This window comes from Heteronotia binoei, chromosome 10, assembly GCF_032191835.1.
Source record: "Heteronotia binoei isolate CCM8104 ecotype False Entrance Well chromosome 10, APGP_CSIRO_Hbin_v1, whole genome shotgun sequence".
Lineage (NCBI taxonomy): Eukaryota > Metazoa > Chordata > Lepidosauria > Squamata > Gekkonidae > Heteronotia > Heteronotia binoei.
In genome coordinates, this window is record NC_083232.1 from 92,221,236 (window position 1) to 92,246,788 (window position 25,553).

Genomic DNA, 25,553 nt, shown 5'->3' on the forward strand with positions numbered 1-25,553 from the left:
ACAAAAAGAGGCCTGGCCCAACTACATGCAATGTTTATAAAGTAAGTTAGTTCAGTCACTCAATTTTAAAGCCTGTAGGGCTCTAATTCATCTTGGGGCCGTGGCATGGAACCTGCTTCCCCCATGCACTATTTTTCCAAGCCAAAATTGGGTCTATGCAGGCTTTAAAAACAAAGTTGACGGCTGAAATCAATTTGCTAACAGATTACTTAATCCCTGCAAGCCCAGAACAAATCCTCTTAAATTTATGGGGGGAATTAAAAATACCTAAAATGCGTAGGGAACTGATAACGATCATGCTGACAGCAGCTAAGAATATCATAGCGCTCAAGTGGAAAAATGAAGATTCCCCCAGCGGTGCAATTTTGATATGTTAAACGTTGGGAGTATTTCATTCTTGACAAGATCTCGGACACTGTAGCTAATGCTGAGGTTTCTAACCCTTGCTCAGATCTTTTAGAAAAGCGGACCCCATTTTTTGGATAAAACAATATATTAGCATTTAATGAATCCAAATTGCTAGACTGCTACCTTTCTCTTTTGGCACTACATTAGGCATCCTTGCTGTACATTAACATTTTCAGCTATTAAGAATCTATCTATCTATCTATCTATCTATCTATCTATCTATCTATCTATCTATCTATCTATCTATCTATCTATCTATCATCTATCCATCCATCCATCCATCCATCCATCCATCCATCCATCCATCCATTTATCCATCTATCTATCTATCTATCTATCTATCTATCTATCTATCTATCTATCTATCTATCTATCTATCTATCTATCTATCTATCTGTCTGTCTGTCTGTCTGTCTGTCTGTCTGTCTGTCTGTCTGTCTGTCTGTCTGTCTGTCTGTCTGTCTATCTATCTATCTATCCATCCATCCTCTATCTATCTATCTATCTATCTATCTATCTATCTATCTATCTATCTATCTATCTATCTATCTATCTATCTATCTATCCATCCATCCATCCATCCTCTATCTATCCTCTATCATCCTATCCATCTTCTATCTATCCTCTGTCATCCTATCCATCTATCCATCCATCTATCCCCAATTCGTGTGTATCTATCATATTGATGTCATCGTTATTTAATCTGATGTGACATTTCCCCCCATTGACCATGTATTTTTTACATTCTAAACAAACACCTAAAAAAATATTGAGAGAACTTGGACCCAACTCATTAAAAAAAAGTATCATGTCATTTGGCCCTGAAAAGCCAGAAACGAGTGAAAACTCTTGACAGCTTTCAATAGTTGTACCAGCCTACTCAGTTCACTTTAGTTCAGGTGGAATTTAACAGATGTGATGGCCTCAGTGTTTGGGGGACTGTAATTCTAAAATTCGAGCCATAAATGATACATTATGGTGGAAGGCCTTGTTACATTGTGAAAAGATAAAAATGTCAAGACATTAATGGCCTTATTCTTGTAAAATGCTTTATAAAATACATTGTGGCGTGCTCTGAATAATAATGCCCTGTTAAATATTACCATCTGGGAAATGCTGGTGGGACTTTTCAGCATAAATGGAACAAGATCGTAGATCTCTTGCAGGCAACATTATGGAGGTTCTGTGTCGTACAAAAGGGCCACGTTGCATCAGTGTGGAAGACATGGGTTCCTGAGAGCCAGTTTGGTGTAGTGGTTAAGTGTGCGGACTCTTATCTGGGAGAACCGGGCTTGATTCACCACTCCTCCACTTGCACCTGCTGGCATGGCCTTGGGTCAGCCATAGCTCTGGCAGAGGTTGTCCTTGAAAGGGCAGCTGCTGTGAGAGCCCTCTCAGCCCCACCCACCTCACAGGGTATTTGTTGTGGGGGAGGAAGGTAAAGGAGATTGTGAGCCGCTCTGAGACTCTTCGGAGTAGAGGGCGGAATATAAATCCAATATCATCATCATCATCATCATCTTCTTCTTCTTCTTCTTCTTCTTCTTCTTCTTCTTCTTCTTCTTCTTCTTCTTCTTCTTCTTCTTCTTCTTCTTCTTCTTCTTCTTCTTCTTCTTCTTCTTCTTCTTCTTCTTCCTCCTCCTCCTCCTCTCCAAAAGCTTTTTCTCTGATTGGTGCAGCAGGGCATATTTGCACTTCAAAGAAGGGGTGCTATCCCTCCCTCTAGTTCCCTGGCATAAAAGGGAATGTTTGTTTTTGGAAATTGCTGTCTGGGAAAGCGTTTACTACCGCCGCACGCTATAGGAGGCACGCATCATGGGACCACCTGTGGCAAACCCACCTTGATCCTCCGAGTGTGATGTTATTTTTGGTAACGTTCTGGCTGCACAGTGCGCTTCTTCTTTTCCCTTGTAGGGCTATAATTGCACTTTCTCTGCGGTTCTGATGATTAATCTGCTGAAAGATTTAAATTAGTTAAAACGTACCTCCTTCGGTGAAACATCTCTGTGGCATTTGCTTTATTTTTTAAGATCATTTCCATGGTGGCATCATTTTAACCCTAGCTGGGGTACATACAAGGCTCCTTTGTTTCAGTGAACAGCCACATCGCATTTGTCATTTCTACACACATGCACGCTTATCTTCAGAACCTGATTGCAATTGGTCCATAGAATGGAACAGTGAATTCTTCAGATTTTTTTCTCTCTATGGGACCAATGTCCTCGTGGCAAACAATTGAGGGAAAAGAATAGAGAGAATTCTCGAGAATTGCTGTAAATTTTGTGTGTGTGTGTGTGTGTAAAGCGCTGTCAAGTTGCAGTCAGCTTGTTGTGTATGTGGACTCGAGTGTGGACTTAATTGAGTGTTCCTGCCAGGCTCATTGGAGCTTGGGGACTTGGGAACAATGGGCAGCAGGATCCAAATCCAGAATCCACAGCGTATTGTTGGAATTCTCTGTCTGAGGCAGTGATGCTCTGTATTCTTGGTGCTTGGGAGGGGCACAGTGGGAGGGCTTCTAGTTCCACTGGTGGACCTCCTGATGGCACTTGGGGTTTTTTGGCCACTGTGTGACACAGAGTGTTGGACTGGATGGGCCATTAGCCTGATCCAACATGGGTTCTCTTATGTTCTTATGTGACACATAGTGTTGGCCTGGATGGGCCATTGGCCTGATCCAACATGGCTTCTCTTATGTTCTTATGTGACACATAGTGTTGGACTGGATGGCCCATTGGCCTGATCCAACATGGCTTCTCTTATGTTCTTATGTCCAAACCCCGACTGCTCTGCACCAATCATGGGGCCCCCTGCTGATTTGAATGACCCAATAGCCTGCTTGTGCGGGAACCCTGGGTTGTATATAGTTGGCCCCGTCGGCCCAGTTCCTCAGTATCAAAGTACAGCCTGCCTAATGCTGTATCTAATAAAGAGCTGATGTTTCACTACCACCTCGCCTCTTCCATGTGTTGAACCCTCTATATTATTCAGCTGATGGGAAGCCCTTAAGCTTTTTGAGGCAGGAGATGTTCAGAGGTGTTTTACCATTGCCTGTTCCTATGTAGCACCCCTGGACTTAGGCTTCCCAACCCTCCCACCCTGGCGGAGGACCCCAGGATTTCCAGCCTCTTCCCCCGCTCCCCCAAAAAATGGAAGCGGGGGGAGGGGGAAACGGCGCCAAGGAGCATGGCGAGCCGCCCCATCCCGGAGCGGGTGACGCCACCGCGCCGCTGCTGCCCCCTCCCCGCCCACCGCAGCTGCTCCTCCGAGATGGACCCAGGCTGAGCCCATCTCGGAGGAGCAGCCACGGCGAGCGGAGATGCGCAGCGGCATCGCCCGCCCCGCCTCTGAGGCAAAACCAGAGAAGGGGAGGGCGGAGGCAGGCCAGGAGCATGGCGAGCCGCGAATCCGGGCCCTTCTAGGACCCGGACTCATGGCTCGCCATGCCCCCGGCCCGCCTCCACCCCCCTTCTCTGATTCCATCGCAGCTGCTCCTCCGAGATGGGCCCAGCCTGAGCCCATCTCGGAGGAGCAGCCACGGCGAGCGGAGAAGAGGCGGCAGCTGCGCAGCGGCGTTGCCCGCTCCGAGATGGGGCGGCTCGCCACACTCCCCAGAGCCGTTCCCCCCTCCCCCTAGCTCCACCCCAGTGTCTCCTGGCTCCACCCCCAAAGTCTCCTGGCTCCACAGATATTTCTGGAGTTGGAGTTGGCAACCCTACCTGGACTTCCTGGACGGCCTCCCATCTATGTACTAACCATGCAGGCTCCATGCTACTGAATAGGCCAGGTAGGCAGCTGTCTACTGTGCCACCTGGTCTACAGGGTGCTGGGTGTTCTCTCCCCACACGGGGCCTCCCTTTGCTGCCCCCTCCATTGCAGATGCAGCAGTAGGGGTGGCGGCAGCGGCAACATGGACTACAATTCCCAGGGAGCCGTCCACCCCTGTTGCTGCAAGGGTGGCAAGATGGCGCTGTGGATGGGCCTAGGGTTGCCAAGTCTAATTCAGAAAAGATCCAGGGACTTTGGGGGTGGGGCCAGGATATTTTGGGGGGCGGAGCCAGACTTTCCCATTTCCAAAATAAATGCATAAAAATACAGCAGTGCAGTTCACCTGAATAGTCATCATTTCCTCATCCCCCAAGAGCTGCAATTCTAGTAAATGAAAGTGTAAACACACAAAAAGCAGCCAAAATGCAGTTTGCAAGCTCACATCTTTGTAATCTCACTGGGGCTTTACTCACAGGAACTGCTGTTCTTCAGGCTAACAACTGGCAAATAAAAAGAGAGAGAGGTGGAGCTTTCCTCCATCCCATAAACAGGCTCCTAAACAAAGACTCTGAAACCAATGCAAAACAAGCACAGAGACAGACACACACTATTACTGCCTCCCCTACAAAGACTTCTGAAAAGTACACACACACACTCTCTCTCTCTCTCTCTCACACTGGGTCTGGTTCCTCCACAACGACATTGAAAAAGTACAGTGGCTATGCTGCTCACTCTCTCTCTCTCTCTCTCTCTCTCTCTCACACACACACACACACACACACTCACATCAACTCTTACTTGTTCTGAAATGAAAGCAAAACAAATGGAGGGACTGTTTTCCCAGAGGCTGTGCTGCTGACCCTTCCCCATGAAGTACTTCCTGCTCAACTTTAAAGGCACGCACACACACACATTTTAAAACGGGACCTGCAGGAAATCTAGAGGTACATGGTGGCTGTGGGGGCGAAGCTTCCCCCTGCTGGCCAGCTGGCTGGGGGCAGGGGGAAGCCTGTAAAATCGGGGGATCCCCCACTGGGACCTGGTGATTGGGAAGGCTACATGGGCCTAGGAGCCAGCAGTGCCTCTTCCTACTGCTGGGCCATTGCTGCCTCCTCTGGCACTGGGTTGGCAGTGGCAACAGTGCTGGGGTTGGCTCCACGTGTGGGAGGGAGTCTCCCTGCTGGACTGCCGTGATTTTAAGTCTCTCTTTTAGGTCTGTCCCTTTGCGCGGCCCTCCTGTCCTTCCCTTGCTGTCAGGGAAGCTGTCCCTTGGCCCAGGCTAGAGGCACGCAGGGAGTATGTGGCCTAATGTGCAGAGGAGTTCCTGCTACCAAAAAAAAAGTCCCACTGTAGCTTAAGGTGGCAGACTTCCATTTCTCTCAGAACCCTTTATATTCTCACCTAGCAGAAAGGGCTACACAAAGCTGGGACATCTGCTCTTGTATCACCTGAAATCTTTGACCTGTAAAAGCCTGGATGATGTGGACCAAGGAGTCCTAAGAATCAACTCTCTAGAGAGCCAGTTCGGGGTAGTGGTTAAGTGCATGGACTCTTATCTGGTAGGACTTTGATTCCCCTCCTCCACTTGCACCTGCTGGAATGGCCTTGGGTCAGCCATAGCTCTCGTAAGAGTTGTCCTTGAAAGGTAAGCTGATGTAAGAGCCCTCTCAGCCCCGCCCACCTCACAGGGTGTCTATGGTGGGGGGAGAAGATATAGGAGATTGTAAGCCTCTCTGAGTCTCCGATTCAGGGAGAAGGGCGGGGTATAAATCTGCAATTCTTCTTCTTCTTTCTTCTTCTTCTTCTTCTTCTTCTTCTTCTTCTTCTTCTTCTTCTTCTTCTTCTTCTTCTTCTTCTTCCTTTCTGTACGTATTCTGGTTAGAAGCAGAGGCTCTCCTCTGTGTCCGTCTATTGTCTTTTTACCTGATGAAGTGAGTTTTGACTCACAAAAGCTTATACCCTGGAAAATTTTGATGCTACCTGACTCAAAATTCCGTTCATTGTTGGAGGTTCTCTAGGTTACTGTTCCGGACAAGGGCATTCCCCATGCTTGTGGCATTCCCTCCTGGGGAAGGTTAATTTGACTCCATTTCCCCCCCTTTATTTTAAATAAATGTGTCTGTGGCCTATTCAGAGACATGCTTGAGGTAACTCAGCACAACAAAATTAAACATGCCGTTAAAAACAAACCAGGGGCATTAAATTGCATGAAACAAAGGTCAAGCGGCCTAAAATTATATTGACAAAACCATTTTCAAGCTAGATGCAAGCTATTAAAACCGCTCTAAAAATGCCACCCTTCCGTTCAGTTGGGCTAAAGAAAGATACGCGTTCCAAAGGGAGGCACCACCACTGAAAAAGCTCTGATTGTGGCCTCCACTTTCCTCCATGGACAGGGCGTGAGAAGAGTGTCTTCTGGTGGACAGCAGCCTGGATTATCTTATTCCAGAAATCATTGAGGGTTACCTAATTATTATGATTTGCATCTGAATTTTGAATTCCGGTATTTTAATATACTGACTGGAATCTTGCTATTGTGCTCAGGGCTTTTTTTGAGCAGGTATGCACAGGAACACAGTTCCGGCTGGCTTGGCATCAGGAGCAAGGTTCCCTCTACGCTGCAGCGTCTTGTGAGCAAAAATTCTATTTTGTGAGCTACTGGCATGAAAGTTGTGAGCTCCTGCATAGATTATTGTGCTCTGGGGCCATTTTTCCTGAGCTAAGACGAAAATGTGTGAGCTGGAGGCTAAAAATATGTGAGCTAGCTCACGCTAACAGCTTAGAGGGAACACTGATCAGGAGGTGTGGCCTAATATTCAAAGGAGTTCCTTCTGGGCTTTTCCTACAAAAAAAGCCTTGCGCAAAACGATGGTGACATCAGGGGGCATGGCTTAATATGCAAATGAGTTCCTCCTGGGCTTTTCCTACAAAAAAGCCTCATGTGAGACAACGACGATGTCAGGGAGTGTGGCCTGATATGCAAATGAGTCCCTTCTGGGCTTTCCCCACAAAAAAGCCTTGCGCGAGACAATGCTGATGTCAGGAGGTGTGGCCTAATATGCAAATGAGTCCTTTCTGGGCTTTTCCTACAAAAAAGCCTTGTGTGAGACAATGATGATGTCAGGAGGTGTGGCCTAATATGCAAATGAGTCCCTTCTGGGCTTTTCCTACAAAAAAGCCTTGAGCAAGACAATGATGATGTCAGGGGGTGTGACCTAATATGCAAATGAGTTCCTGCTGGGCTTTTTCTGTTGAAAAAAGCCCTATTTAGTGATCATTTGTGTACTGGTATCTCTTGTTCAAAGAGTCAGGGAGGAGGTGATGTGAAAGTACCTCTGCCTGAGACCTTGGAGAACCACTGCCAGCCTGAGTTGAGAGCACTGAGCATGATAGACCAGGAGGTTTGATTCAGTTCAGTAGAAGGCAGCTTCAGGAGTCCATGAATCAATGTCCTTCCAAGAGGATACCTTCAAGGGGCAGATTGTCAGAGAAAGACTTAGAAGCGAGGTCTGACTCATGAAAGCTCTCATGCTGGAATAAATGTTGTTCGTTTGGACTTGCCACTTGGAGTTCTGTATTTTTTTGCTACAGTAGACCAACATGGCTACCGCTCTTGTATTGTCCCAAAAATGTACCCATAGACAAGTACCTTTCTCCCCTTCCAAGTGAACAGGGCCGGTCCTAGACTGTCCGGCATCCTAGGCAAGGCAAACTTGGAGCAGAGGTCCATCAGTGGCTATTAGCCACAGCCTAATGTTGGAACTTTCTGTCTGAGGCAGTGATGCTCTGTATTCTTGGTGCTTGGGCGGGGGGCACTATGGGAGGACTTCTAGCCCCGCTGATGGACTTCTGATGGCACTTAGTTTTTTTGGCCACTGTGTGACACAGAGTATTGGACTGGATGGACCATTGGCCTGATCCAACAGGGCTTCTCTTATGTTCTTCTGTGACACAGAGTGTTGGACTGGATGGGCCATTGGCCTGCTCCAACAGGGCTTCTCTTATGTTCTTCTGTGACACTGAGTGTTGGACTGGATGGGCCATTGGCCTGATCCAACATGGCTTCTCTTATGTTCTTATGTTAACTTCTGGCCCCTGCACTGAAAATGTCACCGAGTCACATGGGGAGGCACCCTATTGGTCACCGGAAGCCTGGCACCCTAGACAATCGCCTCGTTTGCCTCGTGGCAGGGCCAGCCCTGCAAGTGAAACAGTGTAAAACATTTTTTTTCCTCACTCCACAGCCGGATTTCAAATTTAATAGACATCCTAAAAATGTAGGACTGAGTATCTTTGGGGGGCAAGATAAGGACCCCAAACAATTAATTAGCCATCCTCGCTATTGCCGGCAGTTCTCCAGACATTGAGCACATTCACGAGAAATAGACACACATCCCCAGCAGAAATGAGAGCTCACCTAGATTTTACAGAGCTGCAGACATGAAATAAGGTAGGGTGTAAGTTTTCTTTCTGATCAATGTTGCCTCAAATTCAATGGTTTTATTAGCAGTTTTGTACAGTTTCTAAGGCTGCGTCGCCAAGAACGTGTGTTAAAAAAATAACACAGTTGCGCCTAATACCTCCAGCAGCTCTAATTGCTCATCAAAGAGAGGCATTTTTCTTTTTAATATAAAATCCTTCACTTTTTAAAACTCTCACTGAGGCTATTCTACACATATTTGTATGCTATGCGAGAAAGGATAGTATTTCAGTCCGGGCCTTTTTCCGTACTGAAAATCTATGCCATGGAAAATCCACAGGTGTGCTCTAAAAACCTGATTAGATATCAGTCGATGCGGGTTGCCATGGCAACTTGGATGGCAAACCAAAGAGGGGGGCGGAGATCATATACACTAAACTTCTTATGTACGCCTTATTATCAACCGCATTACACAAACCCACTGACAATGCATTGCAATAATGTGTCTCTCTTGTCCTCTTCAAACGCTGAGAAACAGATGTCCCGTTTTGGATGCCCCCCCCCCACCTTGAAAAAGCTATTAGTGATGGATTCAGCAGTGCACACGAGAACACAAAACAACCTCATAACGAATCAGGCCACTGGTTTATCAAGGTCGGCGTTGTCTACTGGCAGCAGCTCTCCAGGGTCTCAGGTCCTTCAAATCACCTCCAACCTAATCCTTTCAGCTGAAGAAGCTGGACACTGAACCTGGGCCCTTCATCAGGTTGAGGAGTCTCGGACCCACAGCTCCCTCAACCAGGATAGGACAATGGGTGAAAAGTGGACAGGGGCACAGTATAGGCATTGAAAATCATCTGATTATGTCACGTTATGTAAATTGTGCCACATGTTGGAACGCTTTCCCTATGAGGAAAGGTTAAAGTGGTGGGGGCTCTTTAGTTTGGAGAAATGATGACTGAGGGGTGACATGATAGAGTTTTACAAGATTATGCATGGGATAGAGGTGGAGAAAGAAGTCCTTTTCTCCCTTTCTCACAATACAAGAAATTTGTGGACATGCAAAGAAATTGCCGAGCAGTCGGGTTAGAATGGAAGTACTTCTTCACCCAAAAGGTGATTAATACACGGAATTCACTGCCACAGGTGATGGTGGCAGCTACATGCATAGACAGCTTCAAGAGGGGAATGGATAAGCATATGGAGCAGAGGTTCATCAGTGGCATTCGCCACAGGATACTGATGGAACTCTCTTTCTGGGGCAGTGATGCTCTGTATTCTTGGTGCTTGGGGGGGGCAGTGGGAGGGTTTCTAGTGTCCTGGCCCCACTGACTGACCTCCTGATGGCACCTGGTTTTTTTGGCCACTGTGTGACACAGTATTGGACTGGATGGGTCATTGACCTGATCCAACATGGCTTCTCTTATGTACTTTGTCATTGTTGTTTGTAATTTTTTGACATGTTTTCACACCGGAAAATGAAAAACAGACATTGGCTGACTCAGAGGTATAAGGAGGCCAGGAGGCCAGGTGCAACGACAGTATTTGCAGCTTCTCATTGGCTCCATAACCACAGTTTTACACAGTTGGGCACATTCAGTCTTTGAATATCGTTGCTGAGAGGGGAGAGAACTGGACAAGTGGCTCATCTACACCAGTTTCGCACTAGACCTTTAATCCTGGTTTAGCCCTGTCCCTAAACTGACATTCTATACGGACATCATAGAGTCGGTTTATCTGATTCTCTGATTCTACTGTAGAATGTCAGTTTGGGGACAGGGCTAAACCAGGATTAAAAGCCTAGTACGCAATTGGTCCCATTCTCTATCAGGAGGACTATTAAATGGATTTCAGGTGAACAACAGCAAAAGCTTCCTCATTCCTTCTCACAAGACTTCTATCATAGATTATCATAGATGTTTAGCCAGAATTTTCCTCCTCCAGGATGGGTTTGACAAGCTGCCATATCCCATCAAAGCCATTTTCAACATTACCTCTGTAGACCTCATGGCTTTGGCTGCTCTCATGACCTAAAGACCTTTGCAGCCTGGTAGGCCAGATCTCCACTGAAGCGGTTGCAATTAAGTCCCCCTCCCTTTCTAAAAGAGTACTGCCCAATATTGATCCTGGCAAGTCTCAGTTCTCCCAAAGGAGTTATCTTCCTTCTAGTGCTTGTTGCAGGAATTCAGCCTGTTCGATGGGATGCTCCTCAAGGAGCTAATGCCCAAGTTCCAGGGCTCTTTTTCTAGCAGGAGCTCCTCTGCATATTAGGCCACACACCCCTGATGTAGCCAATCCTCTTTGAGCTTACAGTAGGCCCTGTAAGAAGAGCCCTGTCTGCTCTTGGAGGATTGGCTACATTGGGGTTGTGTGGCCTAATATGCAGAGGAGCTCCTGCTAGAAAAAGAGCCCTGCGCCCATCCATTTATGGGGTGGGGTATGCATTGTGAGAACTAACAACCATGGTAGATGGTCACCAGTAAACCTCCTAAAACCTCCAGAATGTATAAAGCCAAGTTTTGAAACTCTATGCTGAGCAAGTGCCTTTGCAGCCATGTTTTGATGGATAACGCGTCTTTGGTGTGAATTTAACCCTTCCTTCCACCCCAACCGAAACTTTCTATAGAAATCAGTTTGCTTTGTGGCTTCATAGTGTCAAATGTACTGTGATCTTCTTTATCTTCGTAGGGATCACTCTCCACAGTTGTCCGTATGGAGGAGCCTTGCTCGATGAAGATAAGATGTAAGTGCAATGTTAAATGCATATGCTAATGGGAGTAGTTAATGGACCTGGATATCCCAGGCTAGTTCTATCTTGTCACGTCTTGGAGTGTCAGCAGGATCAGGCCTGGTTAGTATTTGGATGGGAAACTACCAAGGAAGTCCAAGGTTGCTAGTTCGGTGTAGTAGTTAAGTGCACGGACTCTTATATGAGAGAACTGGGTTTGATTCCCTACTCCTCCACTTGCAGCTGCTGGAATGGCCTTGGGTCAGCCATAGCTCTTGCAGAGCTGTTCTTGAACGGGCAACTTCTGTGAGAGCTCTCTCAGCCCCACCTACCTCATAGGGTGTTTGTTGTAGGGGAGGAAGGTAAAGGAGATTGTAAGCCACTCTGAGATTCCGAGTGTAGGGTGGGATATAAATCCAATATCATCATCATCATCATCATCATCATCATCATCATCATCATCATCATCATCATCTTCATCTTCTTCATCTTCATCTTCATCTTCTTCATCTTCATCTTCTTCTTCTTCATCTTCATCTTCATCTTCTTCTTCTTCCTCATCATCATCTTCATCTTCTTCATCATCTTCATCTTCTTCATCTTCTTCTTCATCATCATCTTCTTCTTCATCATCATCATCATCTTCTTCTTCATCATCTTCTTCTTCTTCTTCTTCTTCTTCATCATCATCTTCTTCTTCTTCATCACCTTCTTCTTCTTCATCATCATCTTCTTCTTCTTCTTCATCACCCTCTTCTTCTTCTTCTTCTTCATCATCTTCTTCTTCATCATCTTCTTCTTCTTCTTCATCTTCTTCTTCTTCTTCTTCTTCTTCATCTTCTTCCAAAGCAATTTATAGCTAATTACCTTTGAATAGCTCTTGCCTTGAAAACCTTACGGGGCTGCCAGAAGTCGGCTGGGAATTGATGGGGAAAAAGAGTTTGTGGAAGTTGGGATTTCAGAAACAGAAAAGAAGAAAGAGGAGACATCTCTGCAGAGCTGTTCTCCTCATGCCGATTTCTTTTGAATCCCAGAATGGAGAATGTCCGTCAGTGTGGAGTCGCACTCTGCATCGTGTTGGGGTTCTCCATACTTACCGCCTCCATCGGAAGCTCAATTGTTAACGACAGGACATCTGGGGCAAAGCGACTGCAACATATCTCTGGACTGGGCTACAAGACATACTGGATCGCTAACTTCCTTTATGACATGGTAAGTGGTGCGTATGATATCTTCTCTATGCATAATCTTAGCGGCCTTGTACTTTCAGAAAGCCTAGGTCTTTATTAAAAGCGGACCATGGCCTGTGTGGGGTAGTGATGAGAACGCTGAATTAGGATTTGGGAGACTTGGATTAGAATGCCCGTTCTTCTGTGAATTATTTATTTATTTATTCGTGATTTATATCCCGCCCTTCCCACAAGTGGCTCAGGGCGGCTTCCAGAAATTGGTCAAACATAAAAATTAAACAATTTTAAATATATAAACAATTGAACGTTTAAAACAGTTAAAACCTTAAAAACCAGTAAACATTCCAAGTACAGCCTTTTGGGTGATCTTGGTCCGCGCTTAGCCAATCGCAGCCTGCAGGTTTGTTCTGACAAGGAAAGGAGAAAGGGAGAACTGCCCTGCTCTAAGGTTGGATATGATAGAAAATGTACTTGATAGATAAATAGTGGTTCACAGGGAATTTAGAGATTCCTAATTGGGCAAAACATGCCAGGAATTTTAAGGGACTACTTTACAGAGCGAGTGGTTAAAACGTGGAATTCGCTGCCGGAGGATGCCGTGAATAATAAACAGCTTTAAAGGGGGATTTGATAGATTCACGGAGGAGAGGTCTACTAGCCGTGGTGACTGAGGGGAATCTTCACATTCAGAGGCACTAAGCCTCTGCATCCCAGAGCCAGGAGGCAACAATGGGGAAGGTCTTGGCATCTGTGTCCTGTTTGTTGGTCCCACAGTGGAGGAACTGGTTGGCCACTGTGCGAGACCGGATGCTGGACCAAGTGGACCATTGATCTGATCCAGCAAGGCTCTTCTTATGTTCTTAAACAAAAAGAATAAAGAAGACTACTAAACAATCATGTACATTATGCTATTCATATGTGTGTGTGTGTGTATAGATGGATGGATGGATGGATGGATGGATGGATGGATGGATGGATGGATGGATGGATGGATGGTTGGATGGATGGATGGATGGATGGATGGATGGATGGATGGATGGATAGATAGATGGATAGATAGATGGATAGATGGATGGATGGATGGATGGATGGATGGATGGATGGATGGATGGATGGATGGATATGAATAGCATAATTGTTTAATAGTCTTCTTTTTGTTTAAGAACATAAGAAGAGCCTTCCTGAATAGATAGATAGACAGACAGACAGGGGTCGTTTTGAAGAAAAATAGGTGGTGGAGCTCATCCAGGGATTGTTATGCAGCTGTACCTATTATTCAATGGACAAGGTGGAGAGGAGGAGGGGGAACCCTCAGAAAGGTTGAGGAGTCCCCCCCCCCCTTGAGCTCGTACTGAATCCAAGGCCTGTAGATCTCTCTCTCTCTCTCTCTCCACACTCATATGTTAATATGCTACTACATTATGTTATGTCATGTATTCGTTAATCTAATTGCTATATATTCCTCTTACATATTCATACATTGATTAAAAAATATTCTTAGCATTTGTTAAGTTGCCCATATATTGTGTAATGATAACAAAGCTTACTTAATATATGCTTTTTCCTTTTCCCCTATTTTTTTCTTTTTGTATCCCTTGTGTCCAGGATTAACTTGCACACCCCTTGTGATGAATGGAATCAGGGCCAGTCCCACGTTTTGGGGGTTCCTAAGTAGAGACTGCCCAGGACCCCCACCCCTCCTCTGCCCAGCAGGCTCCCTGCTCATGCCTCCCTTCCCATCCACTCCTCATGTGACCCCTCACCTGTGCATCTTTCCTGTACCCACTTGCAAACCCTCCCACTTTCCACACTCACCCAGCCTGAACGGCCCTTTCTCCAGCTGGGCTGGGCAGCCTGTTTGGCTGGGAGTGTCACCCACCCCCTCTGTACAGTTCCAGAGAAACTGGGAACCTCCAGAACCTACCCAAGGAAAGAGCTTCATTTCTACAGGAGGGAGAATAGTTGAAAACCATGCCCCCCGCCTCTCCATGATCAGCGGGACCCATCCCATGGTTACCTGAACAGAAGCCATCTCTTCTGTTCCAGTCCATATAAAAGACAGAAAATAGGTTGAAGGGAGTTGTTTCTTCCTTGACACCAGAGCTGGATCGTCCACTAGGCAAACTAGGCGGTTGCCTAGGGCGCCGGCGGGGGTCACCATATTTGGCCTCCCCCTCCTCCCTAGGCAAATGCCTAGTTTGCCCGCTCCTCAGTCTCCTCCTCCCTCCCTTCCCCTCCCCATGTCTATTTCAATGCCGGAATGGAACTCTGGCGCCATGTTCCCAGCTATCTAAAGGCGCCCCCCCCGGCCGATCAGCTGATCAGCGAGTAAAACTGTGCCATGTGGCTGTGCTCACTGTCTGTCAGGACCAGCATTTTGAAAGGGTGGCCCCACAGCCCCTGACTCCTCTCTACTTTCTTCCCATTCAGGAAGTGGGGAGGAGTCAGTGGCAGCGGGGCTGCCCTTTCAGGATGCTGGTCCTGACAGACAGTGAGCACGGCCCCACGATGCAGTTTTACCCACCAATCAGCTGATCGTGGGGGGCGTGTCTTTAGATAGCTGAGAACGCGGCACTAGAGCCTTGTTCTTGGCATTGAAATAGACATGGGGTGGAGAAGGCAGAGAGGAGGAGGAGGCGCAGCGGGGAGGGGGGAGTCATGGGGGGCGCAGAACCATGGGGGGAGGTGCATGGGGGTGCTGTGGAGGGGGGCAGCAGACAGCGAGTCTGCCTAGGGCGTCATTCAATGTCGGGCTGGTACTGCTTGTCACATCTGGCTTTGGGGGAGAGGAATTTGCAGGGACATCCTTGAAGTCTGCAAAGGGAACAAGTGACTCGCACATTTACTGGCTGACATGGACTGAGAAAAGGAGAGTTTCCAGTAGCAGCTAGGAATGTATGTATGCTTGCAGAAGCGTGGGTGTATAAACTGATAGCCACCATCATGAATGTCCTGCTTTCCCTCCCCCCACAGCTGCTGTATCTGGTTCCAGTTAGCCTGTGCATTGGTGTCATTACCGTCTTCCAGCTATCAGCTTTCACTTTCCGCGAGAACTTGGCCGCCACGGCTCTCCTGCTGATTCTCTTTGGGTAAGTGATTGGAAGAGCCTGCTCCACCACTGCGTCTGATGTCTCAGAAGCAGAAATCTGGGAGGCTTCGCTCTGCCCCTGCTGCTCGGACGCGTGAGGTTTGTGCTCAGTGGGATGATTACGATTTCACAAAGCCGATGGAGGGAACAAGCTGCGACAGGCAGCTGAATTTGCTGGGTGGGAGAGATTTTCTACACTCGCAAGGAGAAAAGTTGCCAAGAAGATTGTGACCCCATTGGAGAATCTCTGACTATTAAAAAGTATTGTGTCTTGCCTTTCCTAAAGTACTCTTCAGGATGTCAGAAATTATTTTAAGAAGTGGCCAAAATGCTATCAATCAGTGTTTTGTTTTCTGAAGATTTCAGATCTTGTCCCGTAAATGTCCTGTCCATTAAGGGATTTAAACAGTTGAGTGGTCTGATCTTTTATAGAATAGCTCTCCCAGGGCTTTTTTTTTGTAGCAGGAACTCCTTTGCATATTAGGCCACCCACCCCTGATGTAGCCAATCCTCCTGGAGCTTACAGTAGGCTCTGTACTAAGAGCCCTGTAAGCTCTTAGAGCAGGGGTGTCAAACGTGCAGCCTGAGGGCCAAATCAGGCCCCCAGAGGGCTCTTATCAGACCCATGAGCAACTCACTGTTGTCTGCTTCCTTCTCCCTCTCTTGCTTCCATCTGCATCACCACTTGCTTTTTCAGGCTTGCTCAATCACATAGGAGCTACAGAGCAAAGTAGGGAAGTGGGGGAAGGAGAGCTAGCTTTGCCAGATTATCTCAATTGCACAGCGGAGCTACTGAGCCAAGCCTCTCTTCCTTCTGTTGACTGAGGCTGAGCAAGCCAGTGAGGTGGATTAGGTTGTGTTTGTGTGTGTCCTTTATAAAGTTTATATCTCCCTGATCTGGCATTACATTTTATGAAACACATGGCCCGGCCCGACAAGGTCAAGATCCGACCCTCATAGCAAATGAGTTTGACATCCCTGTCTTAGAGGATTGGCTACATAAAAGAGGTGTGGCCTAATATGCAAAGGAGTTCCTGCTACAAAAAAGCCCTGCTCTCTCCTGTTAGGAAGAGAAAGGTGAAAGAGGCAGTCACTACTGAAAGGTACATATTGATGGCCAGTAGCTTAGGATGAGACAAGACAAGCATGACTGAGCTGTTGAGCTGAATGTTATCTACTTTTAATGGCAGCAACTCTCCAGAGTCTGAAATGGAGGCCTCTCATATCACCTATCGCTTGAGCCTTTAATTGGAGATACCAACAGTGTCCCCTGTAAGCTGAGTTCGTGTGAGCTAATTCAGTTTTTTAGCCTCTGGTTCACACATTTTTGTCTTAGCTCAGAAAAAAAATGGCCCCAGACCAAACTAATTTATGTGGTAGCTCACAACTTGAATGCCAGTTGCTCACAAAGTAGAATTTTTCCTCACAAGACTCCACAGCTTCGAGGGAGTATTGTATACCAGTGACTGAATTTAGGATCTTTTGTATGCTATATGTGTTCTATGACAGAGCTACAACTCCTCACTGTTATCTTACTGATAACCAGGCCTAATTTTGGGCAGAAACTCATAGGAGCACAGCTCCAGAACCTCTAAATTTTATTGTGCTCTTTCTATATGCACAGTTATGGAAGCAAGATAAAACACCAGAGAAATGGGATTGGATTTTAAAAGTTATGTCTTGGAGTGAAATGGACAAGCGAATCTTAAAAGACTATTTAGAGAAGTTCAGAAAAGAATGGCAGAAATTTCAAAATTATGTTGAAAAACATTGGAAGGTAAAGGGACACTTAGTGATTTTTGACAATAGTTGAAATGTGGCAGATCAATGGACAAAATTTTTTAAAGGAATAATTTTCGTGGGCTTAAGGTGTAAAAAAAAGTGAAGATGGACTTACAGATTTTAACTTTCTTATTTTGTTGTTTTTATTTCTTTTTTGTAGTTATAAAGATTCAAATTGGAGATTCTTGATTAGATTAAATTACCCTGTATTTTTTTTTCTATAATTTTACACCGGCGGAAGTCAAAAAAAAGGGGGGGCAGAGGAGGAGGGGAGAAAAGTGTGATGTATTGTTGTTAATTGGTATTATTCTTTGTTTTCCTTGGAAATAATATAACAATATATTGCAGATCAATAAAATTGTTTTAAACACGCACACAAAAAAAACATTCCTTATAAAAGGAAACAGAATTTTATTCCTCAATTCATGTTACTGAAAGCCACCAAAGTCAATTAATGTGGATTTCACTGTGACCGTTTTCACACACAGCTTACCACGCAGTCACATTCCTGTTCTCTCCGCAGCGTCCATCGGATTTCCCACTATCTGCGCCAAAGATACAGGAAGTGCCGCGGCTTTTGCATAGCAAACGTAAACTGCTAAAACCCAGTTTACACTTGCTACGCAAAAGCCACGTCACTTCCTATAACTCTGGCGCAGATAGGGGGAAATCCGACGGACGCTGCGGAGAGAACAGGAACGTGAGCACGTGGTAAGCTGTTGCGAAAACGGTATGTGTCTCCTTAGTTCAGCTTTTAACCAAACCAGTGAGATTGTTTTGATTAGCATCTTATCTCCAAGTTACATGGCTTATCAGTGTTCAACAGACCCCCCTTTGTGTATGCCCACCCAGGTATCCACCCTGGTGAGTGGTCTCTTTGTAGCAGGGTGAGTCACAAGTTGTGCAGTTGTAGGCTAAACAAGCCCAGGGATGTGACGCAGGTTTGCTTCCCTAACACAGAAAATTTCGGCTGTTTCAAACCTTCACCTGCCTCGAAAATTCAATCTTGTTTTTGTCCGCTCTAAATCTGTGGCAGTCAGATACAGATTTCTCTTGATATTGTCAAGTGTGAAGGCTAGACGGTGTGTTTTATGTAGTTCAGAGGTGTGTTTTTGATATATTTCAGAAGAACCTGGATTAGAAAATATGCCTTGGGCTTTGAACCTGATTTCTTCCACATAACTCTTCTATCCTGATCCAAAGTACATTTATTCAGAACTAAAGTCCTATTGATTTTTTTTTCCGTAGGACCAACATGTGCTTGCCATGGGCTGCCTTAGGCACCTGCTGTATCACCCACATGTAGCAAGCCTGATTTGTTAAATAGATATGGTGGCCGTCCTTAGAGAAACAGAGCCTGCAGGGCCTGTGCTTTGGAACTGAGTGAGATTGACTTGGGATTGGGCTGTAAATTTGTTGCTGTTCAGTCGCCCAGTCGAGTCCAACTCTTTGTGACACCATGGAAAAAGCCACGCCAAGCCCTCCTGCCTTCCACCATCCTCCGAAGTCTGCTCAAATTCGTGTTTGTCACATCAGTAACGCTGTCCAGCCATTTCATCTTTTGCCGTCCCCTTCTTCTTTTGCCTTCTGTCTTTCCCAGCATCAGGGTCTTCTCCAGTGAGTGCTCCCTTCTCATTGGGTGGCCAAAGGATTTGAGCTTCAGCTTCAGCATCTGACCTTCCAGGGAACAGTCAGGGTTGGTTTCCCTTAGGATTGACTGATTGGATCTTCTTGCAGTCCAAGGGACTCTCAAGATTCTTCTCCAGCACCACAGCTCAAAAGCATCTAATCTTCTGCGCTTGGCCTTCCTTATGGTCCAGCTCTCACAGCCATACATTACTTCTGGGAATACCATTGCTTTGACTATACGGACTTTTGTTGGCAGGGTGATGTCTCTAGTTTTTATTACACTGCCCAGGTTCGCCATAGCTGTGGCTGTTAATTGCCAGAGACTAAATAGGAACGAGACACTTGAATGCAGGATGCCACCCGAGTGGCATGCGGTTAATGGGAGGATTGATACTCTGATGCTTCATGCAGATGAACCGTTTCTATTTTGCAGCGGAAGGCAAACATTTCCCAATGCTGTCATCAGTTGATCTTGCTTTTTGCTGTGGTGAGCAGCGAGCCATTAATGATCTCGGATTTGAAGAAGAGGATAGGGGATTTATATCCCGCCCTCCACTCCGAATTTCAGAGACTCAGAGTGGCTTACAATCTCCTTTGCCTCCCTCCCTCACAACAGGCACCCTGTGAGCAATGTTCCTTCTAAGCTGCAGTCTTGTGAGCAAAAATTCTACTTTGTGAGTGTTGTGTATGCGAGACTTTACCCTCAATATGTTGGGAGTTCCTGCCTGGCTCATTGGAGCCTTGAGGACTGAGCTTGGGGTTTGGGAACCAATGGGAAGCAGGATCCAAATCCCTGATTCTCTGGTCCAATCACCGGCCTCCTGCTGGTTCAAATGAGCCAATGGCATCCTAGCATGGGTACTTCGGACTGTATATAGTTGGCCCAGTTCAGGAGTCTTTAGTTTAACCGTTGCAATGCTGTTATCACAATAAAAAGCATTGATCACTGCAACTTTGCCTCTTCCATGCATTGAACCCACTATATTTCAGTGAGCTACTGGCATGAAAGTTGTGAGCTACAGCATCAATTATTGTGCTCTGCGGCCATCTTTCCTGAGCGAAGACAAAAATGTGTGAGCCAGAGGCTAAAAATCTGTGATCTAGCTCATGCTAACTCAGCTTATAGGGAACACTGCCTGTGAGGCAGGTGGGACTGAGAGAGCTCTCCCAGAAGCTGCCCTTTCAAGGACAACTCTGTGAGGGCTATGGCTGACCCAAGGTCATCCCAGCCGCTGCAAGTGGAGGAGTGGGGAATCAAACCCGGTTCTCCCAGATCAGAGTCTGCACACTTAACCACAACACCAAACTGGCTCTCTGCTGAAAAATTTGCACTAGAGAGGTACAAAACCTTCCCTATTTCCATGGGGGTTTTCAATTTGCTGGGGAGGGGGGAAAAACAACAGGGCATGTGTTGGGCCTCTTTTTGCAAATGTCATCTCTCGCGCTGTACTTAGTTCTTCTCATCAACTGTTCTCATTGCTTAATCATAGTCCCCTATTGCTAGAACCTGCATAATTGGTGCTCTATCTATTGATGGATGGCTGGACTGACGATGTCCCTGATAATCTGGACTGGGCGCTGCAAGCCGTGGCAGGTTGGCTCAGGCTGAGTGGGCTAAAGCTGAATCCAGCGAAGACTGAGGTCCTTTACGTGGGTCGCGGCGGGCCAGGAGAGGAGATCTCCCTACCAACCTTTGACGGTGTGTCACTGATACCAGTGCGCAGGGTCAAGAGCTTGGGAGTGCTACTGGAGCCTTCCTTGACAATGGAGGCCCAGATAGCTGCCACTGCTAAATCCGTCTTTTTCCACCTTAGGAGGGCGAGGCAGTTGGCCCCCTTCTTGGAACGCAGCGACCTGGCAACTGTGATCCATGCAACGGTCACCTCAAGGCTAGACTACTGTAACGCCCTCTACATGGGGCTGCCCTTATACCGAACACGGAAACTGCAGCTAGTGCAGAATGCAGCAGCCAGGCTGTTAGTGGGACTACCTCGGTGGGAACATGTACAGCCTAGGCTGCGGGAGCTGCACTGGCTGCCAATTGTGTACCAAGTTTGTTATAAGGTGCTGGTTATTACCTTTAAAACCCTATAGGGCCGAGGACCTGCCTACCTTAGGGACTGCCTCTCTCCATATGTTCCTCAGAGAGCACTGAGATCTAGTTCTCAAAATCTTTTAAAAATCCCTGGACCAAGGGAGGCCAGACTGAAAACAACGAGGGAGCAGGCCTTCTCAACAATGGCTCCCCAATGGTGGAATCAGCTACCAGAGGAGGTGCAAGCCCTGCGAGACCTAAATCAGTTTGGCAGGGCTTGCAAAACCGCCCTCTTTCAACTCGCTTTTAAGATGGAAGCCGGGTAATGACATCTAGCCATCCTATACATATTTTGAACTGTAGCACCTTAATTGATAATCTATAATGGTTTTAACTGTTTTATTTAACTTTTAACTTAACTTATGAATGTAACTTAACCATATTTTAACTGTCTTTTATAGTAATGATTGTATTTTACTGTAATCATGGTATACACCATGTCCTGTGAGCCGCCCTGAGCCTGCCTTGGCGGGGGAGGGCGGGATGTAAAAATAAATTTGTTGTTGTTGTTGTTGTTGTTGTTGTTATTATTATTATTTTCTTCATTGGTCCTCCTTATTGCATAAATGAGCAACCACTTGGACAAATCATCACTTCTTCCCCCACCCCTGTATTGGCAAACCTTTGACCACTGTTCAGCAGCTTGGTATTTCAGTCAGGACAATTTTTACTTCAGAAAATGAAAATCGTAAAGATTCCCAGCCTCTGTGGCTCATGACTGAAATGCATCACGAGTGCAGAAGGGATTTCCCAAGAAACTCATGGTCATCCAACCACTGTGGCAAGACATGTTTTGTTGAACTGAGAGTCAACCTGGAAGCAAGCTTCTAAAGAGGGCAATACACAGAGCAGGAGTACGCACCACAACCAAGTCACATGTATTCCCAAACCCTAACCACCAGTTTGGTGTAGTGGTTAAGTGTGTGGACTCTTATCTGGGAGAACCGGGTTTGATTCCCCACTCCTCCACTTGCACCTGCTGGAATGGCCCTGGGTCAGCCATAGTTCTCACAGAGCTTGTCCTTGAAAGGGCAGCTTCTGGGGGAGCTCTCTCAGCCCCACCTACCTCACAGGGTGTTTGTTGTAGGGGAGGAAGGTAAAGGAGATTGTGAGCCACTCTGATATTCAAAGTGAAGGTAACCAGTTTGGTGTCGTGGTTAAGTATGCGGACTCTTATCTGGGAGAACCAGGTTTGATTCCCCACTCCTCCATTTGCAGCTGCTGGAATGGCCTTGGGTTAGCCATAGTTCTGGCAGAGGTTGTTGTTGAAAGGGCGGCTGCTGTGAGAGTCCTCTCAGTCTCACCCACCTCACAGGATGTCTGTTGTAGGGGGAGAAGATATAGGAGATTGTAAGCTGCTCTGAGTCTCTGATTCAGAGAGAAGGGCGGGGTATAAATCCCCAATTCTTCTTCTTCCTTCTTCTTCTTCCTTCTTTTAGGGATGCAAAGTGAATTCTTAAGCTTTAAAATAAAAAAAAAATTAAGCCATGAAATGAATGATTAGACACAGGGCTCATTTTGTAGCAGGAGCTCCTTTGCATATTAGGCCACACACCCCTGCTGTATCCAATCCTCCTGGAGCTTACAGTAGGCCCTGTAAGAAGAGCCTTGTAAGCTCTTGAAGGATTGGCTGCATCAGAAAGGTGTGGCCTAATATGCAATGAAGCTCCTGCTACGAAACGAGCCTTGATTAGACATATCTGGGGCTCAAACAAAAGCCTGAGAGGAGACTGGAGATTGCTATGATCAGTTTTTGTCTATTTTGAAGTATACAGTAGTCTCTCTCTTTTTTCTTTTCTCCTTCCTTTACATACCTTCATTCATTTTTGTTCCTGTATTTGTGACCTGGGTTGTTGCTGTGACCCTCCCTCACCAGAGGGTTTTCTCAGGGACGCAAACCAACCATCTTTTTTTGTGATTGGTGATAGTGTCGTCCTGCCTTTGCAAAGTTAATGGCTCAGAAGGGGGTTGCAGCATAGCTCCAAAGCAAAAGGCAAAAGCAAGCGGGAGCAAGAAGCCTCTTGATACTTTTTTTGGGGGGGGCACCTACCGAAATGAGCCCCGTGGCGCAGAGTGTTAAAGCTGCAGTACTGCAGTCCTAAGCTCTGCTCACGACCTGAGTTTGATCCCTGGCAGAAGCTGGTTCGGGTAGCCGGCTCAGGTTGACTCCGCCTTCCATCGTTCCAAGGTTGGTAAAATGAGGATCCAGCTTGCTGGGGGGAAAGTGTAGATGACTGGGGAAGGCAAAGGCAAACCACCCCATAAAAAGTCTGATGTGAAAACGTCGTGAAAGCAAGGTCACCCCAGAGTCGGAAACGACTGGTACTTGCGCAGGGGACCTTTCCTTTCCTTTTCCTACCGAAATGACTCAGAAAACTATGTGCAAAGTCTTCAGAACTCTTCATAAGGCTGGGTGTTAAAAACAAAGCAAAAAAGGGGGTGAGGGAGGGGAGTAAAACATCTCTCAGACCATGGTTTAGAGGCCCTTTATCTGCATGCTGTGAGATTTTTGTAGGGTGTGTAGCTGAGTTCAGTGAGTACAAGGTGTATGGCTAGCTTGTAGCAGAGAGTGCCTCCGGCATACAGAAACAGAACAAAAAAAATGGAAGCATCCTATTGAAGATTCAAAAACCGGCTGTTGATCAAATGAACGTCTAAGACCTGAAGGAACACAAAGGTCTCTTTAAAGTCTGAGAACCAGAAGACGAACCTGGTAGTCTTTGTACCAACAATGCTGGGAATTAATTGTTCAGAAACAGCACACAGGGCTTTTTACTGGGGGCTTTGGAAAAAGCGAAAAGCACATTTTTTCTCTCCCTTCTAGAGAGCTGCAGGTGTGTTCAACTCATTTGTTATGAGGGCCAGATTCAACATAAATGAGACCTTTTCAGGCCGGGCCATGCGTGCCGTAAAATGTATCGCCGGGTAGTAGATACGTAAACTTTGTAAAAGGAACAGACAAAAACAATTAAAAGATATTTTAGAAACTTAAATCATGCTTAAAAGTTTAGCACTCTTGCAATATTTTGTTTATTGAACAGTTTCTGATAACCGACACCTCTTGCTTTGAATTATGGCGTCAAAATCTGGAGACAATGTTCTCTCTCAGCTGTGGAGTCTTGTGAGCAAAAATTGTGCTTCGTGAGCTTCTGGCATGAAAGTGGTGAGCCGCTGCATAAATTCTTTGCTGTGGAGAGCCAGTTTGGTGTAGTGGTGAAGTGTGTGGACTCTTATCTGGGAGAACTGGGTCTGATTCCCCACTCCTCCACTTGCAGCTGCTGGAATGGCCTCGGGTCAGCCATAGCTCTCGCAGAGTTGTTCTTGAAAGGGCGGCTGCTGGGAGAGCCCTCTCCAGCCCCACCCACCTCACAGGGTGTCTGTTGTGGGGGAGGAAGGGAAAGGAGATTGTGAACCGCTCTGAGACTCTTCGGAGTGGAGGGCGGGATATAAATCCAATATCTTCATCTACCTCACAGGGTGTCTGTTGTGGGGGAGGAAGGTAAAGGAGATTGTGAGCCTCTCTGAGACTCTTCGGAGTGGAGGGCGGGATATAAATCCAATATCTTCATCTACCTCACAGGGTGTCTGTTGTGGGGGAGGAAGGTAAAGGAGATTGTGAGCCGCTCTGAGACTCTTTGGAGTGGAGGGCAGGATATAAATCCAATATCTTCATCTGCCTCACAGGGTGTCTGTTGTGGGGGGGGGGGGAGTAAAGAAGATTGTGAGCCGCTCTGAGACTCTTCGGAGTGGAGGGCAGGATATAAATCCAATATCTTCATCTACCTCACAGGGTGTCTGTTGTGGGGGAGGAAGGTAAAGGAGATTGTGAGCCTCTCTGAGACTCTTCAGAGTGGAGGGCGGGATATAAATCCAATATCTTCTTCTTTTTCTGTGGGGGCCATTTTTCCTGAGCTAAGACAAAACATGTGAGCTGGAGGCTAAAAACTTGTGAGCTAGCTCACACTAACTGAGCTTAGGGGGAACACCAGTTGATGGCACCTTCCATGATTATTGCCAAAGGCATCGCTCATAACAGCACATTTTTTAAGGGATGGAAGGGTGGGCGATTTTTGCCAATTTCCGCAGTCCCCTGGCATATCCCTACTTTGTTCCTTACATTGTTCGTTGACCCTTTATAAATGAGATTGGATTCTTTACTGCTCTGCTACATTCCTCTGAAGTATAATGCCCTTTTTCAGAGAGCTCTTCAATATAATAAAGTTTAATAAAATACAGTGCATTAAAAAAGTCTGTACAAAACCTTTACAATTCGGATAGCCGGTTCTTTGAAAAAAAAAATCCTATGAATTCCATTTCATTTAGTCCAGATGGCCGTGGATTGTAAAGCATCTAAAGGTTTTTGTGAAGTGTTCTTTCTTCCAATGTAGCATGTCTGTTTTACAGTCCTTCCCCTTTGCGTGCTGCTGTCTAAAACCATGCATCCTCAT

The 25,553-nt window shown here is 46.3% G+C and overlaps 1 protein-coding gene across 1 annotated transcript in view; it reads left to right on the forward strand.

Annotated features, from left to right (window-relative positions):
• ABCA13 (ATP binding cassette subfamily A member 13) overlaps positions 1-25,553 on the forward strand; it is a 388,752-nt gene that overhangs the window by 259,600 nt on the left and 103,599 nt on the right. The window contains exons 45-47 of the mRNA XM_060247734.1: positions 11,282-11,336; positions 12,356-12,533; positions 15,485-15,600. Coding sequence (XP_060103717.1) covers positions 11,282-11,336; positions 12,356-12,533; positions 15,485-15,600 — 349 coding nt within the window. The remainder of the gene's footprint in view (positions 1-11,281; positions 11,337-12,355; positions 12,534-15,484; positions 15,601-25,553) is intronic.